Below are 25,428 nucleotides of genomic sequence, written 5' to 3'. Positions count from 1 at the left end.
ACATGCTGAGTTTGGCTTCGAGACTGGCCACATTTGAGTAACACGGAGGCTGTTAGGAAGGAACTCCTAGGCACAGTGCTCCTCTAGGCCTTGTTCTTATTTCAGGCGTAAAACTTTAATTAATGTAGATGAGAATCATGATTCCACCTTTCTTTTGGAAATTATCTTTTAATAGGGGTCATGCAATTTGCCTCCAGCCATTAAGACAAAAATGAGGAGCACTGGGGTTCAAACCCAGGCAGCCAGGATCTGTGTTTATCACCACCATCTGACATACCATGCACTGTAAGGTTTAACTGCATTGGAGTAACGACCGGTGTAAAACAACCCTTCACCTTACCAAGTACATGGACCCTAATTCTAACTCTCACTCTAGTAAAAACCTATTAACTAAATTGCTCATTGGGAGAGATGATTTTAGATGGGATAGGGAGGAGCACTCATCCAGGCCCCCTGCCAGGCGACTGGGGAGACCAGGGTGGTTCTGTCTTGTGGGTCTCTATAGTAGCCCTGCGTGGGAGGCAGCCAAGGCTGGTATGGGAGCGGCCCTGGCCGTCTTCGCCGAGGGGCTCCGTTTTGCTCTTGGTGCTGCCTAGGCCTTTGCTAAGGGCGCTGTCATGTGGGTGGGGGTTTGGGGGCCATTTTCACTTCACAGTTCTGGGGTGTGAGAGAGGGGAGTGGGAAGGTGTCTGGGCTGCAGATCTTGGAAACTGTGACTCAGCCTCCTGCGTTGCATACTTGCTTCTCTGTCCTAATGACCCCTTTGTATACATTTAAATTACAATTCGATTAATGACATGTTACCCTGCCTGCACATAATTGCAAATTGGGATTTTGGTTGCTGGATAACAACAAGACTTAACCACGTCTTATTGACATACACTCTCAGTTTCAATATATGCTGAGCTACCTTTGTTCCTGACTGCTCATAAACAATTCCATTTTTCTCACTGGAGAATTTTTTTTCAGATCTGCATTTTCAGAAATTGATTGGGTTCATTACTGCTTTTGTTCATTAATGTTTTAATCTAAAAATTTTTAATTTGTCAACATAATTTTGTTTCATGGTATTTGTTTACCCACCCCCCCATGGCTCCCTCGACTGTTTGCCCATTGTTTTTGCTTGCTGTTTGTTTTTTGCTCCTTGTCTGCTTGTTTCTTCTTTTTATGGAGGCAATGGGGACCAAACCCAGGACCTCCCGTGTGGAAAGCAGGTACCCGACTGCTTGAGCCACATCTGCTCCCTGCTTGATGCTTTTTTGGCTCATCGTTTGCTTGTTGTTTGGTTGTTGCTCGTTGTCTTGCTTGTTATCTGCTCGGGTTTTTTGCTCATCTGCTCATGGTTTTTTCTTATTGTCCGCTCATCGTTTTTGTTCAATGTCTGCTCATTGTTTGTCTTCTTTAGAAGGCACCAGGAACCAAGCCTGGGACCTTCCATGTATGAGGCAGTTGCCCAACTGCCTGAGCCACATCCATTCCACATAGTATTTATTTTTATGATTGCTCTTATTTATGGCAAATGATATTGGTTTTCCATTTAAGAAAATGATATTAAATAAACATATTTAAGTATGAAATGAGTCACTTTAAAGAAAAATGTTAACTAACAGTACAGGTGGTATTAGGATGATGGCCGAAATCAGGATAGTGATGTCCAAATGACAATGGTGAATGGTCTATAAATAGTAACAGTGACCAAAACTGTTTATTGGGCATTTATTATGTGGCAGGCCCATTGAAAGAGGCACTGTTCAATAGAACTTTCTGCGATGATGAAAGTGTTCTATATCGGCATTGTCCAAGCTACCTGTGGCTGTTGAGCCCTTGAAATGGGGTTTATGTGACAAAGGAACTGAAGTTTTAATTTTATTGAATTTTAATTAATTTACATTTAAATTTAAATATCCACATATACCAAATTAGGCAGTGCAAGAAAATCCTTATAACATCTATGAAATAAATATTATTACTGTTATTTCCCAACAAATGAGAGGTTGCCTGAGATCAACGAATAAGGAGCAAAGGTCGGATCTGAACCCAGACCTGCCTGACTCTAGAACAGTTGCTCTTAATCACCTCCCATGGAAAAAATACAGCCCAAAGAATACTCTGTCAATAGCTGAATTGTGTGGCCCTAGTGTGATGCTAAAACTGACAGAATTGGGCATTTTCATGGCTACAGTGGTTTATTCTGTTGGGGGTAACTTTTAGACTTCACCTAAGGTGGCTGGCATGCCTGTTGATTCTTGAGTAGAAATGAAGTGTGACTGAGCCCATGGGAAGCAGGTGAGATTTATTCACATTGAAGGCTAATCTTGATGGGGCTCCAGATGAATCGCAACCTCCAGGCTGTGAGCTCCTCAAGGGCAGGGCTATCTCCTTCACCTGATGCCTTCTGTACCTACCCCATGGCTCGAAAGAACATCATCCAATATTTGGTGAATGATAGAAGCTCAGAACCTGATGGTCATCATTAAAGTCAATCCTTTAATCACACAACCACGGTAAATGGTTCCACTTGAACACATGACCACAAATATTAAATGGACTCTCACATTGCCTGACAGACAACCCATTCCAGTATGTTTCCTTTCTGATGATTGCACACTTTCTTCCAAACTTTCAGCACCCTCTGCCTCCTTTTTGCCTTAGACTGATGACCTTGTGTAGTAGACATTTTGTTGGCCTGTGGTTCCTGGGGATCTGAACCTATTTGTAATTCTGCCTTGGGTGAATCTTGGTGAGAAGAAAGGAAAATAAAGGGATCAAAGTGCCCCTCTCCTCACCCATCCCTAGCTACTTGGACTCAGGCCTAGGGCTGGCTAATCTCATGCTCCCCATCAGAACTTTGACCTCTGAGTGACACCAAGGCCCAAGACTCTTTAAACATTATTAATAGCAGTGACCACTACAGAGTGCTCCTCTGTTTACTCATAGAGGGGTTTTCACCAGACTGTTCCTGTATGTGTTAGTCCTGTGGCATGTGAAAATGATGCCTCAATTTTTTATTTTGGCCTTTATCTCTTTTCTGAACTCCAAACTTGTATATTCAGCCTCTTACGTGATAGTTCCACTTGGACACTTAATAGGCATCTCAGATATTACGTGATCAAAACAAAACTTTTCATCTTTCTACAAAACTTTTTATTCATCAAGTCTTTCCTATCTTAGTAAATAGCACCACCACCCCCAGTTACTCAAATTAGGAGAGGGAAGCAGATGTAACTCAAAGAGTTGGCAATCCTTCTGACAACCTCCAGACTCTTTTTTAGAGACTCGTAGCCATATAAACTCATTTGCCCTTTCCATTTCCCCCTTACATTAGGTCAAACAGCATTTTAAAGTCATGTTATTATATGTAGACAGGGATATTCTGCTGATCCGCATTGAACCTTTAATTCAAGGTCATTTTCTAGTTGCATCTTCAGCTGGTATTTGGTAGTGATCCCTCAGTGCCAGGGAGGCTTATCCCCGGGTGTCATGTCCCATGCTGGGGGGAATGCACTGCATCTACATGCTGAGTTTGGCTTCGAGACTGGCCACATTTGAGTAACATGAAGGCTGTCAGGAGGAAACTCCCAGGCACAATGCTGCTCTAGGCCTTGTTCTTATTGCAGGCATATAGGCTCACAAGCATAGTCATTAGTATCAGGAGCCCACTGTTGGACCCTTATTCCTTCCGTTGCACCTGGGGGACCTGCCGCTGCTCCCCTAGGGACCACGACAGAGCCCCCCTGGCCAGGAACCCAGTACCCCCAGCTGTTGTTTTTAATTGTTTCCACTATGAGTATATCTAAACATTACCATGCACCCTGGACATATGCCCTGTATAACTCCCTGTCAACCATATATAGCCTGTCAATAACATCCCATACCAGTATTCCTCTGCCGCCATTGTTGAACCACTCTGTGATCCAAAACTTCCTGTGAGCTGGTGTTTCTGTGTGATGGAACTGGACTGATGGGATCTCTTTTCACAAGACTTTCATGCTACTTTACATGAATTGTAGTTGGTGTTGGGGTTTAAGATATATTTAGGGGATTTGAATCTCTGGACTGACAATATGATAGCCAGGCCCTGACCTCAACAGACTTCAGCTCCTACACTCCGATTTATTGGACTTACCCCACTCAGCTAACATGGAGTTGAAGAATGTCAACCACCACACCATGGAGCCTAGAGTGCCTACAACTGAAAGCAGGAGGATTGCATCCAGTATCCATGTGGAATCTAAGCCCCCACTTGACATAGATGTGCAATGGACACAACCAATCCAATGTCCACAGAGAAAATGTGGCATTGGTGTGGGAAGGGTGGCCATGGTGACTGCTGGTGCGGGGAATGGGAAGAAGAGATGAGATGGGGAGGCGTTTTCGCGACTTGGAGTTGTCCTGGGTGGTGCTTCACGGACAACTACGGGACATTGTAGATCTCCCCAGGGCCCACTGGATGGAACGTGGGAGAGTGTGGGCTATGATGTGGACCATTGCCTATGGGGTGCAGCGATGCCCAGAGATGTACTTACCAGGTGCAATGGATGTGTCATGATGATGGGAGAGAGTGTTGCTGTGAGGGGGAGTGGGGGGTGGGGGCGATGGGGTTGAATGGGACCTCATATTTTTTTAATGTAATATTTTTTAAAAAAATGAATTAAAAAAAATAAATACTCAATTAAAAAAATAAAATGTATCTCATCTTAAAAAAAAAAAAGAGTTGGGTGCCCACCTACCACATGGGAGGTCCTGGTTTTGGTTCCTGGTGCCTCCTAAAGACGAGCAAGACAGTGAGCTGATGCAATGGGATGATGTGGTGAGCTGATGCAACCAGATGACCACAATCAGATGATGCAACGAGGAGACACAATGAAGCAACACAATGCCAGACACAATAAACAGGGAATGGAAGTGGCTCAAATGATTGGGCACTTTCGTCCCACATGGGAGGTCCTGGGTTTGGTTCCTCGTGTCTCCTAAAAAAAAAAAAAGAAGACAAGCAGACACAGAAAGCAGACAGCAAGTGCAAACAATGAGGTGGGGGGAGAAATAAAATAAATCTTTAAAAGAAAAACGTCTAGGGGGTGGATGTGACTCAAGTGACATGGGAGGTCCTGGGTTTGGTTCCCAGTGCCTCCTGGAGGAACAAAAACGGACAAACAAAACAGATGGGAAAGCCAACTCAGGGAATCTGATGTGGCCTAGGGATTAAGCGCTGGCTTCCCACATACGAGGTCCTGGCTTCAATCCCCAATACTCCTTAAAAAAAAAAAAAGTCCAGGAATCATTCCCAATTCCTTAAAGCTCACATTCAATCTGACATAAATCCTGTTGACTCTAACCTTCAAAATTTACTTTATTCTCTACTGCAATAGTGCTGGCACAATAGTGCTGGCACTTGGATTTCTGCAGTAGTCTCTGTGGTAGGCTGAATAACAGTCTCCCGAAGATGTTTACATCCCAATCCCAAAACCTGTGAATATGTTACCTTACATGGTAAAAGAATTTTGCAGATGTGATTAAATTAAGATTGTTCCATGAGAAGTTATCCTGGGTTTTCCAAGTGGGCCTAATATAATCACAATGGTCCTTATAAGAGGGAGGCAGGAAGCTCAGAGTCATTAGCAGAAGATGTGAGGATGAAAGCAAGAGATTGGAATGATGCAAGGAAGGAGGCCACCAACCAAGGAAAGCAGGAGGCCACTAGAAGCTGGGAAAGGCAAGAAATGGGTTCTTTCCTGAAGCCTCCCAGTGGAAAACAGTCCTGCAAACACTCTGGTTTTAGACTTCTGGCCTCCAGAACTGTAAGAGAATACAGTTGTGCTGTTTTTAAGCCACTAAATTCATGGCAATTTGTTATAACAGCAATAGGAAACTAATAATTTGTCTCCCCATTTCCTACCTTGCCTCTCTACAGTCCATTCTTCACACAACAGACAGGGGATTAAAATTTAAAAAATTAAAAATGAAAAAAAATTTTAAAAAAGATTCTTAGATTACATAAATATTACATAAAAATATGGGGGATTCACATATGTCCAGGGGGATCCTTTAAAAATGTAAATCAGATTGTCAATGTTCTCCTTAAAGCCTCCTTGAAAAGAAGATTCTTTGAATTTGGAACAAAATCCAAACTTACTGTGGCCTATATTAGAAAGATCCTACATGATCTCCAAACTCTCTCTACTCTTTCTTCACTTCTCCTTTCCCAAGTGTCCTACCCACCTCCTTACATCTTTTCCCCCAACCCCACCTCCACCTTGCTGACACAGGGCAATTGGTTTCCATCTGGGAGCCTGTGCTCTATACATTTCCTCTGTCTGAGACACTGTCTGCATATCTTTGGATTCTGTTTAACCCTCAGCTCCAAGTTCTCCTCCTCACCCCAATCTAGTCCTTTAATTACTCATTCGTATCACCCTGTTTAGTTGTCTTCACATTACTCATTATCTGAAGCCATACTGTTACTGGATTTTGTCTAGGTTCTTGAATATGCTGCAGAAAGGAATTTCAAGAGCACGCCAGTTGAGTTAGGCCAGTAATTTATTCAGGTATGGAGGGAAAGAGAAATGGGAGAAAATAACAGATCATGGGTCCCAGGTAGAGAGGAAGGGGCTGAAAAGTGATAAAGCAGGCTAATTTACAGACTACAATTCCCCATTATAGAAAATAAATGACCAAGCTGTCCTTGCGTGGCCATCATGGCAGAGGAAAAACAGTGAGAGCAGGGCACAGAGGGCAGTAACAGGCACATGGACCAGCACTGAGACTGGCACTGAAACATGGTGAAGGCAAGAGTGGGGGGGGGGGGCTCAAGGACAAGAGAGCTCAGGCCTTGTGCCTGCTTTTTGAACTATTAATTATTCCACCCCTTTGCTAATGGCAGGGGAGGAGTTCCAGCTGTTTGCTGTTTTGATTAATTACCCCACCCATCAATCCCCCATGAGGGCCCAATGATAAAGTCCTTGGGGAATATCTGGCGCTTCTCCTGGCTTCTGGAGGAAATCTTCTTGGAGTGGTGGAATCTTGTGTTTGTGTGTTTTGGGTGTGTGTGTGTGTGTCTTCCAGCAGCCATCTTGGGGCTGCTGATATTCACGTGGACTCTGCCAGGTTCCAGATCCATCTATTGATTCCCTATCTTACTAGCCAGCTTCAATACCACTTACTCCTTTTGTTTATACTTTATTTCCTACCTATCCCTTTAGCCCAAGTTCCAGGAGACCAAGGATTTAGCTTGTCTTATATCCTGCTGTATCACCAACCCCTAGAACAGTACCAGCCTCAAGCACTCACTGAAAGCCTATTACATGATTCAGTGTTGACTTTACAGGGGGCCTAGTTTAAGCTGGCTACTGGCAGAGGAGGTTCTAGAACCCAGGTCTCCTGACTCAATCTAGAGGTGGAACTAAAACCCTAGAGCAGCTGAGGTGGCAGCCCTTAGGACCACCCAGCCTGGTCAGAGGAGAGTTCAGAGGATCCCCACGACAATTTATTATAATGACTGATAATGAGAACAGGAGCAATAATAAAATAACACTTTCTATGTGCCAGGCCCTGTTCTAAGTGTTTATTATATGTTAACTCATTTACTCTTCACAACAATACTGCGAAGTGGATACTATTATCTTGACTTTTACGATGAGGTAACTTGCCCATCATACAGCGGGATAAACAGAGCTATGTTTCTATCTAACCTTTTTTAAAAATTTATTTAACGCGCTTTCTCACTCCTTTTGGGGAGCCCAGATCCGCCCACTGGTCCTTCTCGCAGTTCCTCGCAGGGGACAGTGGGGGCATCTCAGGGCGCGGGCGCCGACGCCTGGTGGGCGGGGCGGGGGTAGGACGGAGGCAGGGATTGGTGGAGAATTGAAACCCAATAGAGGAAGTCCCGCCCAGGTAGGCGGAACTTCCGGTCCCAACTGCTTGGGGTTTAGGCTGACGGAGCAGAGCCGGCAGCGCCGGGATGGTGCTGCTGGAGAGCGAGCAGGTAGTCAGAATCTGGTCTGTGGAGGGACGGATGCGGCTAGGGGCTTGTTCCTGCCTGCGGGAGGGGCCGGGACGTGGCGCGGCGAGCGTTTGGGGTTGCCTAACGGGGCCGGGCTTGTTGTGTTCCAGTTCCTGACGGAGCTGACCAGACTGTTCCAGAAGTGCCGGCTGTCGGGCAGCGTGTTCATCACCCTGAAGAAGTGTAAGCAGCAGTCTTCTCGACAAGGCCGGAAGGAAGTTGGGGCGGGCGCCCTGGAAGCCAAACGATTCCCTCGCCCGGGTCTCCAATGTCTGGGAGCCACAGGCGGAATCTGCCTCGGATCCCCGCCTCCCCCTACCTTCATTTACCCTGTTCTGGGCACATTCAGGGCTCAGAAAATGGAGAATTGTGGCTGGTGTGCCCCCTACTCCCCAAGCATGTCTGGGTTGTTCTTTTGACAAGGATCCTAAACTCCGCTACTACTTGATTTAATCGGTTTGATGTTACAATGTTTCCAGAGTGGAGATGGTATATATAGTTCTGTAAGGTTTGGCCAAACCGACAGCGATAAGGGATGATAATAGAAATTAGATAGAGCCGGTAAATTCTAAGTATCCCTTCCCCACCATTTTATTAATTTTTGTCTACCTGTTCATGTATGGCCGTGTTCACCAGGATGTATTTTTAATGCAGATGATGGTCGAACTAAACCCATTCCAAGGAAGGGTACCGTGGAGGGCTTTGAGCCCTCTGACAACAAGTGCCTATTAAGAGCTACTGATGGGAAAAAGAAGATCAGCACTGTGGTGAGCCGGATTCCTAACCCTCCAATCTTGGAGTTTAAAGATGAGTTTAACTTTGAGGATGGGGCCTGACTGAGCCAGACTCCCCCTTTCTCTGCCAAGAACTAGTAAGCGAGTTGCTCCCCAGCTATTACCAGACCAGGATCTTTCTTTATCACTTTAATAGAAACCCCAATAACAGAATTAAAAAGAAAAAAAGAGGTCACTTTTTTGTTCTAAAATAGTTGTAGAAATAAAATTAGCATATTAGTCCTTATCCCTACTTTGAGTAGCAGTTGACATAAATTTTCAATTCCTTTTTCCTTTTCTGTGCTGGGGTTAGTGAACAGATGATGCTCTTAAGCTGTATTCCAGTATTTGTGGTTCACGCTGCAAATATGTAGCTATGTGTTAGACTGAGAGAATATACATTTAGTCAAGAGCTCTAGTCTTCCCTTTCAAGGTGGAGGTTGAATATGACAAAGCAGGAGACTCCCTGGATTCTGAGTACTGTCTCCTGCTAGCCCAGATCTGGACTGCCTCCAGTCACATTACAATAGGACATTCAGGAGATGTAGTTGATAAGTCTCCCTTTACAAGTTCTCTTGATAAAAATTTTTACAGTGGAGCAAGCTAATAAAGTCTTAAAAGTTATTAAAAAAAAACCTAAGGAATCTTCTTCAGAGTAGAATTTCTCTTATTATGGTAGCTTGTATTATGCTAAAATTGGCCTGAATGGAAGGCAGGTTTAAAATATGATGATGGAATGGTTTAAATGTATCTTGCACAACAATTTAACGCTGAGAAAGCCTCAGGTTTCTCAGACCCTAGGGAGAAAATACGATGCAAAACATGGAAGAGGTTCCCATGGGATAAGAAGCGAAGCTTCTATAGGAACCTGCTTTTTGCTCTTTTCCATTTGGGTGCAGTTTTCAGTTGTGTGGGAAAAGGTACAGAGCTACTTTGTTTCTCAGGCATAGGAAAGTGGCCTTTAGTGTATATGACTCCTGAAGTTGGGGAATTCTAAATTTGAAGGATTAGGGTGTTGTCTTCATGAAGCTTTTGGAGATCATCTGGGTTGGGGCAGGGGATTCCTGTATGGATAACGGAAATTATCTCTTTTTACCTTCTTTTCCAGGTGAGCTCCAAAGAAGTTAATAAGTTTCAGATGGTGAGTTGTGATGGTGTTCCCTATGTCCCCTTCTCAGGGCAGGAGTTGGCATAATATTGAACACTGAGTTAAGATTGATATTTGGGTTCACTCTCCCCCTTGTTATATTTTACCAATATTTTACAAATGGAAAGCTGCCAGGCTGTGAATTCTGCTTCCAGCATCAACACTGTCTTTATTCTAGTTTAAAAGACTACATTTTGTTGCCTTAGGCTTCTGATAACCCTCTACCTATAGTATAGCTGAACAAAAAATTGTCTGCAGTTTTCCCTTTTTGTGTTAAAAACAAAGCAGAACAGGGAAGCAGCTGTGGCTCAATCAGTTGGGCTCCCGTCTACCATATGGGAGGGCCTGAGTTCGCTTCCTGGGGCCTCCTTGTGAAGACAGGCCCACCCACACACTGCAGAGTGCTGCCCGGCCTGCAAGCGCCACAGGGTGCTGACTCAGCAAGGTGACAAAACAAAAAGGGAGACAAGCAAAAAACACAGAAGAATGCAGGGACGGACACAGAGAACAGACAGCAAGCAAGCCACAAAGGGGGGAGAGGAAATAAATAAATACAAAAAACCCCACAAAAACCCAAAGCAAAACAAAACAAAGCTAAAAAGGTATAACTTGCTGTGGGTGAGTGTTGCAAAAGCTGCTAAAATGTGAAAGTGTTTTCTTTACCTTTTTCCTTAAAATGCAATTGCCCCATAGAATTATATTTTTTATCAGGTAGACTTTCTGATTTTGGCTACCCTAAATTCATTATGGAAGTGGGGCAGCTGCTTCACTAGTTGGTAACCCTTTCCATTAAGGCCATGCTCTGTTTTTCAGGCTTATTCAAGTCTGTTGAGAGCCAACATGGATGGGCTGAAGAAGAGGGACAAAAAGAGCAAGAGCAAGAAGACCAAAGCAGCACAGTGAAGGGTCCCTGACTTCATGCTTTCACCAACTAACCACTGAATTATTTTTCCTTTGTTTTTTCCTTTTGGCCACACACACAGCTAGGTTTCTGGTTCCCCCATAGTGGCTGATTTCATGTGAGTTACAGGGTCATTTTGGAGGGAAGAAGGGCAGAAAAAGGGCTGTAGTATTTACAGGGTAGGTGTAGTTAGAAGCCAGGTTATTTTAGACCTGGCTAATTGGTCTGTGTTGCATGATTGTGTATTCCTGGGTTATAGTTTAAAGGCCTTTAGCCTTCTCTGTGAAGAGTAATGTATCATTAAATGCATCTATTTATCAGCATGGATTGTCTCTTTTATTTTTCCCACCCCATTTAATAGTTTCTGACAACTACTAAATGCTTAATGAATAGGCTTTAGTGGAATCTTTAAGGTTGCTGGAACTGAAAACTGACAAATTTATAAAAAGTTATCTTACGGGCATTCTTCCCACCTAACTATAATTTTATCATAGTTTCTTTAGCAAGTTTGAATGAGTTCTCACAGCTAAATGAAAGTCTGCTTAACTGCCATAGGATAAGCATATTATAAAATTATCCAGAATAAATGATGCCAAAGTAATGATTTTTAAAAAAATGGTTTTTAGTTTGGCATTTTCACATCTAATGTTAGGGAAATGGGAAGAACAAAGCTGTTTTCTGGTGTTCTAGCTCCATGAATCCTTTAGTGTTAACAGATTTGCAGTGAAAAAGCACCAGATATATGAAAACATTTATTCAAAAAGCTAAATTTATGATAATATACAATATAAAACTGACAGGACAGTTCAGAATTTAAAGTTAATTTAAAATTACAGTGAATGTACAACATTCTATAGTATAAATCCCTGGCTGAACAATGTAATGACAGTTTTTTAGGATTAAAATAAGATTCTGTAGTAGTCATCTCTGTAGCTGTACAGGAATAGCACAGACACCCTGCAAAAGAGGGAAAAGGTAGATTAAAAGGACAGACCATAGGTAAGCATAATGGGTAGAGAAGAGCGTTAATAAATATATATATATATTTTTAGAGCACTTAAACTGTAGGAGCTTTGTTCAAGGAAAAACAGGATGGAAAGTTAGTCACTAAAAACATAACTGACTGGCAGGTCGTGACTGGCAAGGGTCTGCACTGTGGTCCTACACGAGGAGAGCACTAGTCACCTCAGCAGGCTTCACTGCTGCTTTTAAGTGGATAACAGGAATCACTGGCATTTTGACACGAGGACATAAGCAGTCACAGCTCTTTTCTTTCATTTAAACATATTTCTACAAGTGAATAACCTGGGTGAACAAATTAGAACTGGGATAGCTACCCTTGGGACCACTGTGTTTTGTCAATGACAAGATCATGACCAAGTGATCGACAGTCCTGAGCAAGATTTACTGGTTGCCAGTTGTAGTTCTAACATAACAGGCTGACATCAAACCTCAACAAGGCAATAAAATATGTGTCACTCTAAAACCTCTCCCTGAGGGCCAACCATGTGAAATGTGCATTTAAGTGATTACTTACTTTTTCTCTACTTTGATGTTATAAATTTCATCACAGACTAATTTGAGGTATCTTTGCTTTGGCAGGCGTGACAGCAGCTGCTTCACAGTTGCGTTAAATGCCTGTTCATCAGCATCCCACTAGGAAAAAATAGACAAGTCTTAGACTTAACAGCAGGGCACTAGAGTTTATTAACTGGCCTTCTCTGGGTCACTGATGAAATGCCAACACCTTTCCCTGTTCAAGTATACCAGAAGAAAGCAGGTAGAAGGAACCAGGAAGACTGGTGGGGGACCGTGCTGGTGGTTCTTCCTTTGAGGCATTGTTTTCCTTTGAAGATAAGATTATCTTACTAGAGCCTTTTTTGTAATGCCACAGCCCCAGTGTGCTAATAAGACTTTAGACCAGTTATTTCTTCCTGCTGTTTCCTTTGTATAAAATGGAGATAGCACCTCTGATGTGATCCATTTGAATGACTCATAAATCAAATTGACAGTAATGTATGCTCATTTTCAAGACAACAACAGAAAACATAATATGAAATGTTAGTTCTCAGGCAAAGTTCACTTTTTATCTAATCTGGGACTACAACACTCTGGATGGACCAAAAAAACTATCTTTTTCAAAAAATGACATGCAAAAGCCACCTGTAGCTATGATTATAGTTAAGCATTATCAATAGCAAAGGGAACTATAAATTCAAATTATAGAAGTTCTTAAGGTCTTTGATGATAATGACTTATATCCATCTGTAAGAAAAGCATATAAAAAAGGACCTAAATTAATTTTAATCTTTGCAAAAGGATCTTCTACATAGTTTTAATTCTACAAATAGGCTTCCCTAGCTAGAATGAAGTTTGAGAGCCAGCATAGTATAGTGGCTAAGAACACATGTTCTGCGAGTCTGCCTAGGTTTAAATCTTGGCTCTGCTACTTACTAGCTGGGAGACATTGGGTAAAATATTTAATCTCTCTGCTTCTGTTCTCTTATCTGTAAAATGGGAATAATAGTATTAATACCTTTCTTTTGGGGTTGTTATGATTAAACAGTTAACATTTGTAAAACACTTAGAACAGGGCCTCCCAGAGCCTGACACATAGTAAAGGTACTACGTGTTTATTAAATAAAATAAAAATAATGTATTTCTAAAATTTAAAAAGTCACTAGAAAAGTATGATTTCCTCAACATATAATTTAATAATATATGCTACATAAAAGGAACAATGTCATTGAATTCCTGGAATTGCCAGAAAAACACTTTATCACTAAGAAAATATAATACCTTTTTCATTTTCTTTTGGCAAATTAACAGCAAAGCTTTGGGATTTTAAAGGCCATGGCACAGAAGAGTTTATCTTGCTTACCTCTAACGATAAAAACTGTACAATTGCTTCTTTTGGTAGATCCACCTGTCAATACACAGAAAGGTGCATCACCTATCAGGCAGCTCTAGACAGCACAAGCTGACTTGTGACTATGGTGTCACTCGGGACTGTGCAACCTGAATAGGGCTGGCAGAGTCTCAGATGCCACTGTGCTACAGAACAAACTTAATGAACTACGCAGTGGTGAGATCAGCACTGATGAACTATAAGCTGTGGAAACTACTCCCAGTTACCTCACACACCAACCCACATCCCATGTCCTCAGTAAACTTAGTGAGGCAAAGGCCTGAAACATTAAGAAAAATGATTTTTGTTTTCATTTCCTCCCATCTTTCAGAGGAAGAAAATAAGAGAAACAACAACAACAAAAGGGGGGAGGACTCTTCCATTTTCTCCCTAGTTCTTTGCAGTTTTAGATGGCTTGTAGTTTACATATCAGCAAGGCCTGCATCAAATATTGTTGACACTGAGCAAAAAAGTCCTAACCTCTCAGGAAACTACTATTTACAGTGTGGACAGAAACCATCCTCAAAATGTTGAAGAAAGTGACTTACAGCCAAAATTTCAATTTCACTGCTTTTCTGATGTAAGTTGGCAAGTGAGGTCTGAAGTCGTGTTTGTACCTAACAATAAGAAAATGGAATTCAGAGTACATCAAACCATGTCATCTTGACATATTAAAATTCTGTTCTAACGAATATTCACAGAGTGACAAACCAAAGCTTTGAAGGTATTCCAAACGTTATCTAAAGATTTGCTCTTAATCCATCTCAGAAAGACAGAAGTCCAGCCTGTTAGGATCTCAGGGAAAATAAGATTTTATAACCTATCTTGCTCATTTGTTTAATAATCCTTTTATTGCTTATTTATTTATAATATTAAAATCATACCTAAAAACGTCTTAGTATAATGAAATAGTACACTCTGAAGCATGGTGATTTCAGTATTAAGCTAAATTTGGAGAAAGGGGCACCTGACATAGCAAGAAAGGATACAGAAATGAAATATATTAGGTGATGAAAGCAGTAGGTAGACATGAAACATCCTAATATCCTGAGAAACAGGAGAATTTGGAAAAATTAGGTACCTGATCTTTGTATTTCAATCTAATTACATTTCTAAGTAATGACCCGTCTCACATTCACCCTCTTCCCAAATGAGGCCAGTGTCCTGCCCATGCTTATTAGCACTGTCTGCACCACCTTTCCTACTGTCCCTCCATAAAGCCTTTTTAAAAAAAAGTATTTATTTCTCCTTGCCCCGTGTCTGCTTTCTGTTTCCATTCGCTGTGTGTTCTTCTGTGTCTGCTTGTATTCTCAGTAGGCGGCTCTAGGAACCGATACTGGGACCTTCTGGATGGGGAGAGAGGCAATCATTCTCTTGTGCCACCTCAGCTCCCTGATCTGCTGCATCCCATATTCTCTCTCCTCTACGTCTCTGTTTGTTGTGTCATCTTGCTGCGCCAGCTCTCCGCATGGGCCAGCACTCCTGCGTGGGCAGTACTCTGCATAGGCCAGCACTCTGTGTGGGCCAGCTCACCCCACGAGTCAGCTTGCCTTCACCAAGAGGCCCTGGGCATCAAACCCTGGACCTCCTATATGGTAGACAGGAGCCCAGTTGCTTGAGCCACATCTGCTTTCCCATAAAGTCTTTCTTGATCATTCAAGCTCATCTCTATCCTTCCCACATGTCCACAGCACAGTTCACTCTCACATTCAATACATTTAATTCAGCATTCTATTATGTATTTTGTCCTACTGGTCTCCCAATTGTGTTATGCAAATACTTCTAAGGTTATAAACTTTTTGAGGACTAGGGCTGTCTCCTATGTCTTTTATATTTTACACAGTATTCAGTACAGCATCAGCATATAGGAGAGACTAAATACATGAGAAACTTCCCTCAACTCTTTGTGGCAGACCTCTTCTGCTTTGTGATTGAAAATGAAACAACAAAAAACCCAGTCTGCCATTAGAGCCACAATAGAAAGTTTTGTTTACATTCTGACACACAGCTGCTTCTAGTTGCACACAATGTGTACTGACACCTCTTTGTAAGACAACAGGTCAGAATTTGGCACCAGAAAGAGGCTTTGTGTTGGTGAAATTTTCAGAAACCACTAAATTAGGGAAGTGGGAAGAAAAATATTTCCAGGAAACTCCCTGTTTCTTATTTTCCTTTCCTGTTTTCTTTCTTAGGAAACCAAAGAAACCCTGACCCATGTACCTGTGTTTCATACCGCCTCCTAGTGCTGGCTGACAGCTTCTCCGGGGCTATCACACTCACACTGGGAACAACTGCTGCTCCATGGATTTCAAACAAACCTGAAATAAAGAGTTTCAGAATTGATGGGTTTACCTGATCCCACTTTCTGTAACATACCACAGAGAGATGGTAGAATCACCCTGTTCTGATTCTAAGGGCTAGAGTACATCTGGGCTTTGTTTTCTATCTCTGCTGCCCCTTGCTCTTGACCAGGGAGGAGCCCAGAACCCCACTCCCAGGAGTTTTGATGCTTCTGACTGCTCTCCTTGGGGGCTGGGGGTAGGGGAGTGGTGAAGGTACAAGAGGCACAAAAATTCATGAATCTAAGAAAATCAAACTTAGTATCTCCCAAACTCTAATACTTATTTCTCCAAGGAATTTAAAAATACTTATCTTCAATCTACTGTATTGGGAATTTTTCCAGGAAAATTATCCACATTTAACTTATACAATAAACTGAGTCAAAGGAAGAAAGCCATTTGTAAAAACAAGACATTAAGCAGAGATAAACCAAGGCTCAGAAAAGTCACCTAACACCTATTTGTTTTGTCACTTTCAAAGCATAAGGATAAATTCCATTTGGTACAATTTATTGGACTAATTATTGTTACTTTAAAAGTATCTTTCCAACAAAACAAGGAGTTAGCCACAGCAGTAACTGCTTAGAACAAACATGCATAAGTAACACAAGGCATTATTATGTTTGGATTATAATTAGTAATTTATACCTGAAGCATTAGAAAATGAACCCTTCAGATTTTGCACTGCAAGATTATCGGAAGCTTCTCTAAAAATAAGCAAACAAAAACAATTAGGAAACAGTCAACAGGGCAAGAGCAACACCGATCACTTTTAGTGGGTCACACTTACAGTGACCCACTTTTCCTATTAATTAGAGAAAAATATGTTCCTCTTGGTTATTAGTAGGAGAGAAAGCAAAATCTCACATCAAAAATTTTGACTTAGTTATGATTTGGGGCAAGAGTAAATTAAGTTATAAAAGAGGTAATTTTAAATGAACAAATGCCTAAAGAAAACATTCTGATTTATTCAACTGAGTTTGAAATCCTGGCTCAACACAAGAAGCTAATTTCAATTAAATAAAATATGCATTCTTTCCTCACTCCTCACAATACAAGGAAACATTAGCAACACATACCCCACCCTCATCATGGCTCGCCTTGGCCATCACCCTCAGGACAGCCCTTGGTAAATCAGGCTCTTCTTTCAAAAGCTGTGAATGGATGTTCTTCCAAAGGCTGCGACTTAATTTATAGCCTTTGAGACACACAATAGCACAGTATCTTGGGAATACAGGGAAATAATCACACCAAGGAAACATTTTGAACCTAGATTTTCCCATTAAACTTAATACCCAACTAGCCTTCGAAGTGTTTGAATAGTGTTCACTCATACTCTTAAGTAGTTGAATGTTTTTTCGTTTTCTTTCCTAAACATTTGTCTCTGATTTGGGCCTGTGGTTCTAATTCCTGGTGACTTCAAGAGCATTATATTCCCTTAGAAAAAGTCTGATGGTGAATACATTCAAGCTAGGGGCAAATGGACAAAGGCAGAGAAGGGAGAAGAAAGCAAGAACTTTTATTTTAGTCAGGATTTCTCAACCGAGGCACTACTAACACTTGGGAAAGCTGTGTCTTTGCGTGGGGGCAGGGAGCATCCCATGCACTGCAGAATGTTTAGCCACGTTCCTGGCCTCTACCTACCAGATGCCAGTAGTGACAGTCCCCCAGGGTGACAACCAAAAATGTCCGCAGATTTTGCCAAATGATCCCTGGGGGAACGGAGCGGGGCAGGTTGCTACAGCTGAGAATCACTGTTCTAAGTAAAAAAGAATTTGACTGTTGCATTTCCTGATTATAAACATTTACATGTACTTTGCAAATATACAGAAAAGCTTAAAGAAGAAAATTAAGATCCTCTGTAAATAACACTAATCCCCTGTAAATTCACTAATCAGAAATAACTACAACTAAAAATTTGGTACAATCTTTCAGACATTTTTCTTTGTATGGGCTGTGTATTTTGGTTACAACAAAGATGGGATAATACCATATACATCCTATCTTTCCATGTCAATAAACTTGGTTTTCCTAAAATCATCATTCTTAAAAGGATACATAGTATTTCACTATATTAACCATAATTCAAACAATCTTCTAATATATATTTTGATATCATAAACCAGAGATTCTCAAAGTGTGGTCCAGGGACCCCTAAAGGTTCCTGAGATCCTTACAGGGAGTCCTCACGGGCAAACTATTTTTATAATAATCTTAAAATGCTGTTTGTCTTTTTACTCTCATCCCCTTAGAAATGTGCAATGGAGCTTTCCAGAGACATGACATCTCACAACTGATTGAATGCAGAAGCAGAAGTAAGAATTGAGTTCTCTTCTAGTAAGACATTCAAGAGATTACAATGTGTGAAAGAGATTTGCAAAAACGTAAAACAATGCTGTTCTTAACAAATTTATTTTGTTTTGGAAAGTATAGTTATTTCTCATTAAAGGTACAGTATTAAAAAATAATAACAAAAGGTGAAAAAAAGACAAAATAAAGAAAAAAAAGAAAAAAGTACAGTATTTAGGTTAACATGTAATGAGTTTATTGGTATTTCAAAATGAATAAATAAACATGTTTCAGTTTGACTTTCTAAAACAGAAAATGATAGATTTAAGTCACATAAACAAAACCTCTTTGGAGACCTTAATAATTAATAATTTTTAAGGCTGTAAAGGGTTCTGAGACCCAAAAGTTTGAGAACCACTATTTTAAACAATCCTTGATAGACATCTTTATAGATATCTCTGTGGAAATATTTTTAGTACAAATTCCTGAAAGTGGAGTTGTTAATTCCTGAAAGTGGAGTTGTTGAGTCAAATTTTTTCATTTTTATTTTGAAGTCTTTTAACTTATTTTACTAAATTGCTAGCAGATATTTGAACTAGTTTATACTCCCAGCACGAATCTATAAGAACTTTTCCCAGAACACACATTTTTTTCAAATTACATTGACAAAAGACTACTCCAATTCTTTGAGGGGCAGGCAGAGTAAGATAATGGCAGGTAGACTTTGGCTCCTTAGTCCTTTCAAAATGATAGAAAATTCTTTGAAATGTTACGAAGAGCAAATGTTAAAAGGGGGATATGATTCTTCTTACATAAGGGGTCATATAATTAAAGTGCTGATTGAATTATTCAGAATAAATTCAGTGGTTCATTAAAAGTTGTTCTGACTTATCTTTATTTCCCAGAAAGATCAAATTGACTTTTCAAATAAATGTATATATGTTCTATATGGGCAGCTGCAGCTGCTTTTCTGGGCTTTTGTTTGCTAACTTACCTGATATTCCTTTCATCACTGACTTTAGTCCTCAGTTTCTGCACCATGTGGTCTACAAGATCAGACTCCAGTACACGTTTCTCTGTTTGCCTTTCTTTCTCAAAAGACTTAACCTTAAAAAGAAACAAAATGGATCCATCAAGATTTCTGAAGCCAAAAGCCTTGATCAGAGTACCGCAGTAAGATTATTAAATCAACAGCATAGAACAGTGTTCTCAACCTGCCGCGATTCCCGCCCCCCGCCCCAGGGGCATTTGGCACTGCTCAGAAACATTGTGGTTGTCACAACTGTGGGGGATTCTACTGGCCCCTAGAGGCCAGAGGCCAGGGATGCTGCTAAACAGCCTACACCGAACAGGGTAATCCTCAAAGTGCCACTGCTGAAAAGTGTCTAGGCTAAAACAGTTTATCGTAGATGACAGAATTTTTTTAAAAAAGGGCCATGATCCAGCTCCCATTTCATTTGATTTGTTCACATATTCTTCCCTTAAAAATCCTCTGGCCACGAAAGTTTCTGAGACCTCAGTAATATCTAGAAGCTCTCCCTCTGCTTTCTAAACTCAAGTCTTGCCATGCTACCGTGCCACTTTTATAGCACATGCTTTCATGCTTTATTTAATTTTTTTTTAAGGTAACACAGGCCGGGGAATGAACCCGGGACCTTTTTATGTGAGAAGCCGGCACTCAATCACGGAGCCACATCGGCTCCCCAGAGTTGGTTTTTACATTTGTTTTGCTTGTTGTTTGTTTCCGTTTTCCTTAGGAGGCACCAGGAACCAAATCTGGGACTTCCCATGTGGGAAGCAGGTGCTTAACTGCTTGAACCACACCTGCTCTCCAGTACACACTCTCTAATCTTCACTCCATGGCCAGTGTCCAGCCTTGGCCTGGGTTACCATATTTTTCACTGTTATCCCTGTCTTCAGTTTTCTTCACTTCAATCCATGCAACGTATCCCTGCAGATTAATTTTTCTCAAATACAACAATGTCCCTTTACCCAAAACATTCAGTGGCTCCCTACCAGGTATTACATGAGGTCCACATTCCTTGGTTGGGCATTTAGGTTCTCCATGATCCAGTTATAACCATTCTCTCCTGCTTAAGTAAGTTTCTTTACAATTCTTCTGCATCATCCAAAATGAACTATTCAGAGTAGTGCCAGACTAGTTGTCTGCTGTTCTGCCTCTATCTTTGGGACAATTTACTGGTAAGAACTACTATCACCTTTGCAAGTCCCTCTGCCTACAGGGTCTTTTCAGCATGTACCTATATCCTGCCTATCCATGAGGGTCCAGCCTAAATCCCATCTCCACCTGAAGACTCTCCTGCTACCTCTGAAGTAGCTCCCAGGCTGATGAACCATCAGAGAACTTTATCTATAGGACTTCATGTACTTAGCATTTTCTAGCCTATAATCCTTCATGAATGTCCTAGGTGAGTTTTACAGGTGGCCCAGCTGCCTGTGTGGAGGCAGGTTCCAGACCACAGTGCAGGGCTGGGGAACCTAAACAGAGCTCAAGGTCTTGCTAAGTAGAGGAGACAGACTGGAGTTTAGATAGGCCAAGATGGCTGAAAATTGGGGGGCAGAGGACCAAGGAGGAGAGAGCTATATACTCACAGGGAAAGAAAGATTTCTGAGCCTCTGCAGAGGAGTTCACTCATGTCTTGCTGAATACTGATTTGTGCATGGGTGAGAGGAAACTACTTGATTCTGGGGAAACAACCACTAGCAAAGCGAAAGCAGAATAATTTCTGGAATTCACACAGGGCTAGGAATCGTTCCTGTTCTCACCAGTCAAAGTTGGAGAAACATTATAATACTCAGGGCACTGGGCAGAATCCTCTGAAGGGTAATGCCTTAACAGTGGGGCTAATTAGCCCTAAAGACTGACCTGCACTTGCCCTAACAGACCTTAAAATCAAGCCTAGAAAGGAGCAAACAGAATCTACTCTTAACTACATTCCAGAAACAGTCCAACAGTATTTATAGGAATATAAGAAAGTCTAGCATCTGAAATGTAAAATTCGTATGTGCAACAATCAATGAAAAATTACTGGGAATGCAGAGAGGCAAAAAAATATGACTTATAACCAGGAGAAATGCAATTGACAGAATCAGACCCAGAAGTATCAAAGATGATGAGACTGGTGGACAAGGACCTAAAAACGACTATTATATATATTATAAAGGGTGTAAAGGGAATAAGAACCATGATGAGGAGAGAAATGGAAGACATAAAAAGACAAAAAGACACAAATACAGGCATCCCTCATTTTCTTGCATTTTGCTTTACTGCCTTTTGCAGACATGGCTTATTTACAAATTGAAGGTTTGTGGTAATCCTGCGTCGAAAGTCTATTGGTGCCATTTTTCCAACCACATGTGCTCACTTCATGTCTCTCTGTCACATTTTGGTAATTTTCGCAATATTTCAAACTTTTTCATTATTATTCTATCTATTATGGTGACCTGTGATCAGGATCTTGGATGTTATTACTGTAATTGTTTTGGGGTGCCACAAACTGTACCCATATAGGATGCCATATAGAATGGTGAACTTAATGGACACGTGTGTGTACTGAACGCTCCACTGAGGCTGTTCTCTTATCGCTCTCCCTCTCCTTGGGCCTCCCTATTCCCTGAGGCACAAAAATATTGAAACTAGGCCAGTTAATAACCCTACCATGGCCTCTAAGTGTTCAAGTGAAAGGAAGAGTTGTATGTCTCTCGCTTTAAATCAAAAGCTAGAAATGATTAAGTTTAGGGAAGGTGACATGTCAAAAGCCAATATAGGCTGAACTTTAGGTTGAAGTCAATGCTCATTTGCCATTCTGAAAATCCTAGGGCCCTTAAGAATTATGCTAAATCTAGGAAGCAGATGTGGCTTAAGCAGTTGGGTGCCCACCTACCACATTGGAGGTCCCAAGTTTGGCTTCCAGCGCCTCCTAAAGAACATGGGCAAGACAGTGAGCTGATGCAACGAGATGACGCAACAGAGACACACTGCGAGAGACAACAAGCAAGAGCGGAGATGGCTCAAGCCACTGGGTCCCTCTCTCCCACATGGGAGGTCTGGGTTTAGTTCTTGGTGCCTACTGAAAAAAAGAGAAGATGAGCACACAACGAACAGACACAGAGAGCAGAAGCGAGTTCAAACAATAAGGTGGTGGTGGTGGTGGCAGAAATAAAAAAAAAAAAAAAAAAGGAATTATGCTAAATCTAATTGGCCTACGCTCTATAAATGCAACAACAAAGCCTGGATGCATATCTGTTTATAATATGGTTTAATGAATATTTTAAACCCACTGTTGAGAACTACTGCTAAGCAAAAAAGTTTCCTTTCAAAATTTTATTGCTCACTGGGAATGTACGTGATTATCCAAGAGCTGTGATGGAAGATGTACAATGAGATGAATGTTGTTTTCAGGCCTCCTAATACAACGTCCATTCTGTAGCCCATGGATCAAAGAGTCATTTTGTCTTTCAAGTCTTATTATTTAAAAAATAAATTTCTTAAGACAATAGCTGCCATAGATAATGATTCCTCTGAGGGACTGGGCAAAACAAACTGAAAATCTTCTGGAAAAAATTAATCATTATAGCTGTCATTAAGAACATTCATGATTCACAGAAGGAAGTCAAAATAGTAACATTAACAGGAGTTTGGAAGAAGTTGATTCTAACCCTCATTGATAACTGTGAGGGGTTCAAGACTTCAGTGGAGGAAGTAACTGATAGAAATATCAAAAGCTATGATAGAAATATCAAAAGAGAACTAGAATTAGAAGTGGAACCTAAAGATGGGACTGAATTGCTGCAATCTCAGGGTAAAACTTTAATGGATGGGAGCTGCTTATCTTATGGATGAACAAAGAAAGTGGCTTCTTGAGATGGAATCTATTCCTGATGACGATGCTGTGAACACTGTTGAAATGACAACAACAGATTTAGAATATTCCATAATATGGATTTAGTTAATAAAGCGGCAGCAGAGTTTGAGAGGATTGACTCCAATTTGGAAAGAAGTTCTCCTGAGGGTAAAATGCTATCAAACAGCATAGCATGCTACAGAGAAGTCTTTTGTGACAAGAAGAATCAATCGATGCAGCAAACTTCATCTTTGTCTTACTTTAAGAAATTGCCATAGACCCCCCCCAACCTTTAGCAACCACCACCTTGATCAATCAGCAGCTATCAACATTGAGGCAAGACCATCTAGCAGCAAAAAGATTATGATTCTCTGAAGGCTCAGATGACGGTTAGCATTTTAGCAATAAAGTATTTTTTAATTAAGGTATGTACATTGTTTAGATGTAATCTTCCTGCACACTTAATAGATTACAGTGTAGTGTAAACATAACTTTTATATACATTGGGAAAATGAAAAATTCATGTGACTCATTTCATCGCAAGCTTCTTTATATTGTGGTGGTCTGGACCTGAGCCTGCAATATTTCTGAGATATGCCTGTATAATGTGTACAGATGAAAAGAAATACAGTATAGTGAATAAAAAATATATTGGATGGGATTAGATACTAGAGAAGAAAAGGTCAGTATACTATCTAAAATAAAGCAGAGGGAAAAAACACAACTTCCATGAGCTGTGGGGCAATTCAAATGATTGTCATATTGTAATCAGAGTCCCAAAAGGAAATGGGAGGAGTCAGATAAATATTTGAAGAAATAATGCCTGAAAAATTTCCAAATTTGATGAAACCTATAAATCATAAGCTATAAATGTTAAGGTCAAAGAAGCTCCATGAATCCCTAATATTAGATACATAAAGAATATTACACTAAATCAGATCATAACCAAATTATGGAAACACAGTTTTAAAAGAAAATCTTAAAAGCTGCCAGAAAATAAAAAAGATACATTTGTATATAAGATATATAGCAATTTCGGGAAGGGGACTTGGCCCAGCGGTTAGGGCGTCCGTCTACCACATGGGACGTCCGCGGTTCAAAGCCCGGGCCACCTTGACCTGTGTGGAGCTGGCCCATGTGCAGTGCTGATGCGCGCAAGGAGTGCCGTTCCACGCAGGGGTGTCCCTGCATAGGGGAGCCCCATGCACAAGGAGTGCGCCCCATAAGGAGAGCCGCCCAGCGCAAAAGAAAGTGCAGCCTGCCCAGGAATGGCGCCGCCCACACTTCCCCTGCCGCTGACAACAACAGAAGCGGACAAAGAAACAAGACGCAGCAAATAGACACAGAGAACAGACAACGGGGGGGGGGGGGGGGGGGGGGGGGGGGAATTAAATAAATAAATAAATCTTTAAAAATAAATAAATAAAAATGTTAAAAAAAAATAAAAAGTACTTAATCTATTAAAAAAAAAAAAGAAAAAAGCACAGATGGAACAAATAGAAAATTAAAAGGAAAATGGTAGGTTTATACCCAACTATTTCAATAACTACAGTACACATTTAAGTGGTCTAAACACTCCAATTAAAAGGCAGGGATTGTCAGAATGGATAAAAAAAGCAAAATTCATCTAATGACTATCTCTAAGAAACCCTCTTTAAATATAAAGACACAGGTTAAAAATAAAAGAATGGATAAAGATAAACCATGCAAATACTAACCAAAAGACTTCAGAATAAGAAATATTACTAGGGATAAAGAGAAACATTTCATAGTGATAAAGAGGTGACTTCAACAGAAAGATATAAAATCTTAAAGTTGTATTCACTTAATAACAGAGCTTCTAAACACATGAAGCAAAAAATGATATAACTGAACGAAGAAATATATAAGTCCACAATGACAGCTGGAGTTTCAATATCCCTCTCTTAGTAAGTGACAGAATAGGTAGACAAAACAATAAGTAAAGGTATAGAAGATTTGGAAAACATTATCAACTAACTTGCCCTAATTGATGTTTATGAAATACTCCTCCAAACAAAGCAGAATTCACATTCTTTTCAAGTGCATATGAAATAGCCACTAAAATAAACCATTCGTGGGACTTTAAAACATGCCTTAATAATTTTAAGGGGTAGAAATAATAGAATATATTCTCTGATTACTATGGAATTAAAGTAGAAATCAATGAATAAAGTTACATGGAAAAT

The 25,428-nt window shown here is 40.7% G+C and overlaps 2 protein-coding genes across 6 annotated transcripts in view; one reads left to right on the top strand and one right to left on the bottom strand.

The window, feature by feature from the left end:
- The first annotated feature begins 7,889 nt into the window (after window positions 1–7,889).
- On the top strand, window positions 7,890–16,071 carry SRP14 (signal recognition particle 14). Of its 2 annotated transcripts, none has more exons than XM_058293905.1 (5): window positions 7,890–7,981; window positions 8,110–8,182; window positions 8,654–8,766; window positions 9,881–9,913; window positions 15,921–16,071. In XM_058293905.1, the coding sequence occupies exons 1-5, from the start codon at window positions 7,958–7,960 to the stop codon at window positions 15,969–15,971; spliced, it is 294 nt and encodes a 97-aa protein (XP_058149888.1). In that variant the 5' UTR covers window positions 7,890–7,957; the 3' UTR covers window positions 15,972–16,071. The 2 variants fall into 2 exon arrangements, with proteins under 2 accessions (XP_058149888.1, XP_058149887.1); XM_058293904.1 differs by lacking the exon at window positions 15,921–16,071 and adding an exon at window positions 10,733–11,143.
- EIF2AK4 (eukaryotic translation initiation factor 2 alpha kinase 4) overlaps window positions 11,560–25,428 on the bottom strand; it is a 118,855-nt gene continuing 104,986 nt past the window's right edge. For 2 of the 4 annotated variants that reach the window (XM_058293900.2, XM_058293899.2), the window contains 7 exons: window positions 19,351–19,463; window positions 16,716–16,774; window positions 15,949–16,046; window positions 14,277–14,345; window positions 13,702–13,746; window positions 12,358–12,476; window positions 11,560–11,777 (listed from right to left, as the gene is read on the bottom strand). In XM_058293900.2, coding sequence (XP_058149883.1) covers window positions 11,720–11,777; window positions 12,358–12,476; window positions 13,702–13,746; window positions 14,277–14,345; window positions 15,949–16,046; window positions 16,716–16,774; window positions 19,351–19,463 — 561 coding nt within the window. In that variant the 3' untranslated portion in view covers window positions 11,560–11,719. Of the gene's footprint in view, window positions 11,778–12,357; window positions 12,477–13,701; window positions 13,747–14,276; window positions 14,346–15,948; window positions 16,047–16,715; window positions 16,775–17,603; window positions 17,827–19,350; window positions 19,464–25,428 lie in introns of those variants that run through there. The other 2 variants (XR_011648407.1, XM_058293901.2) reach the window with 2 other exon arrangements.

Source organism: Dasypus novemcinctus, chromosome 3 (genome assembly GCF_030445035.2).
Source record: "Dasypus novemcinctus isolate mDasNov1 chromosome 3, mDasNov1.1.hap2, whole genome shotgun sequence".
Lineage (NCBI taxonomy): Eukaryota > Metazoa > Chordata > Mammalia > Cingulata > Dasypodidae > Dasypus > Dasypus novemcinctus.
This window is presented reverse-complemented; position numbering and strand designations above follow the sequence as displayed.

What these genes read in the sequence shown, in the direction of transcription:
- SRP14 (XM_058293904.1), top strand. Translation starts at nt 7,958, where the DNA reads ATGGTGCTGCTGGAGAGCGAGCAG. An exon ending in GTTCATCACCCTGAAGAAGT is followed by an intron (nt 8,183 to 8,653) that starts GTAAGCAGCAGT and finishes TTTTTAATGCAG; the next exon opens with ATGATGGTCGAACTAAACCC. An exon ending in AAAAGAAGATCAGCACTGTG is followed by an intron (nt 8,767 to 9,880) that starts GTGAGCCGGATT and finishes CTTCTTTTCCAG; the next exon opens with GTGAGCTCCAAAGAAGTTAA.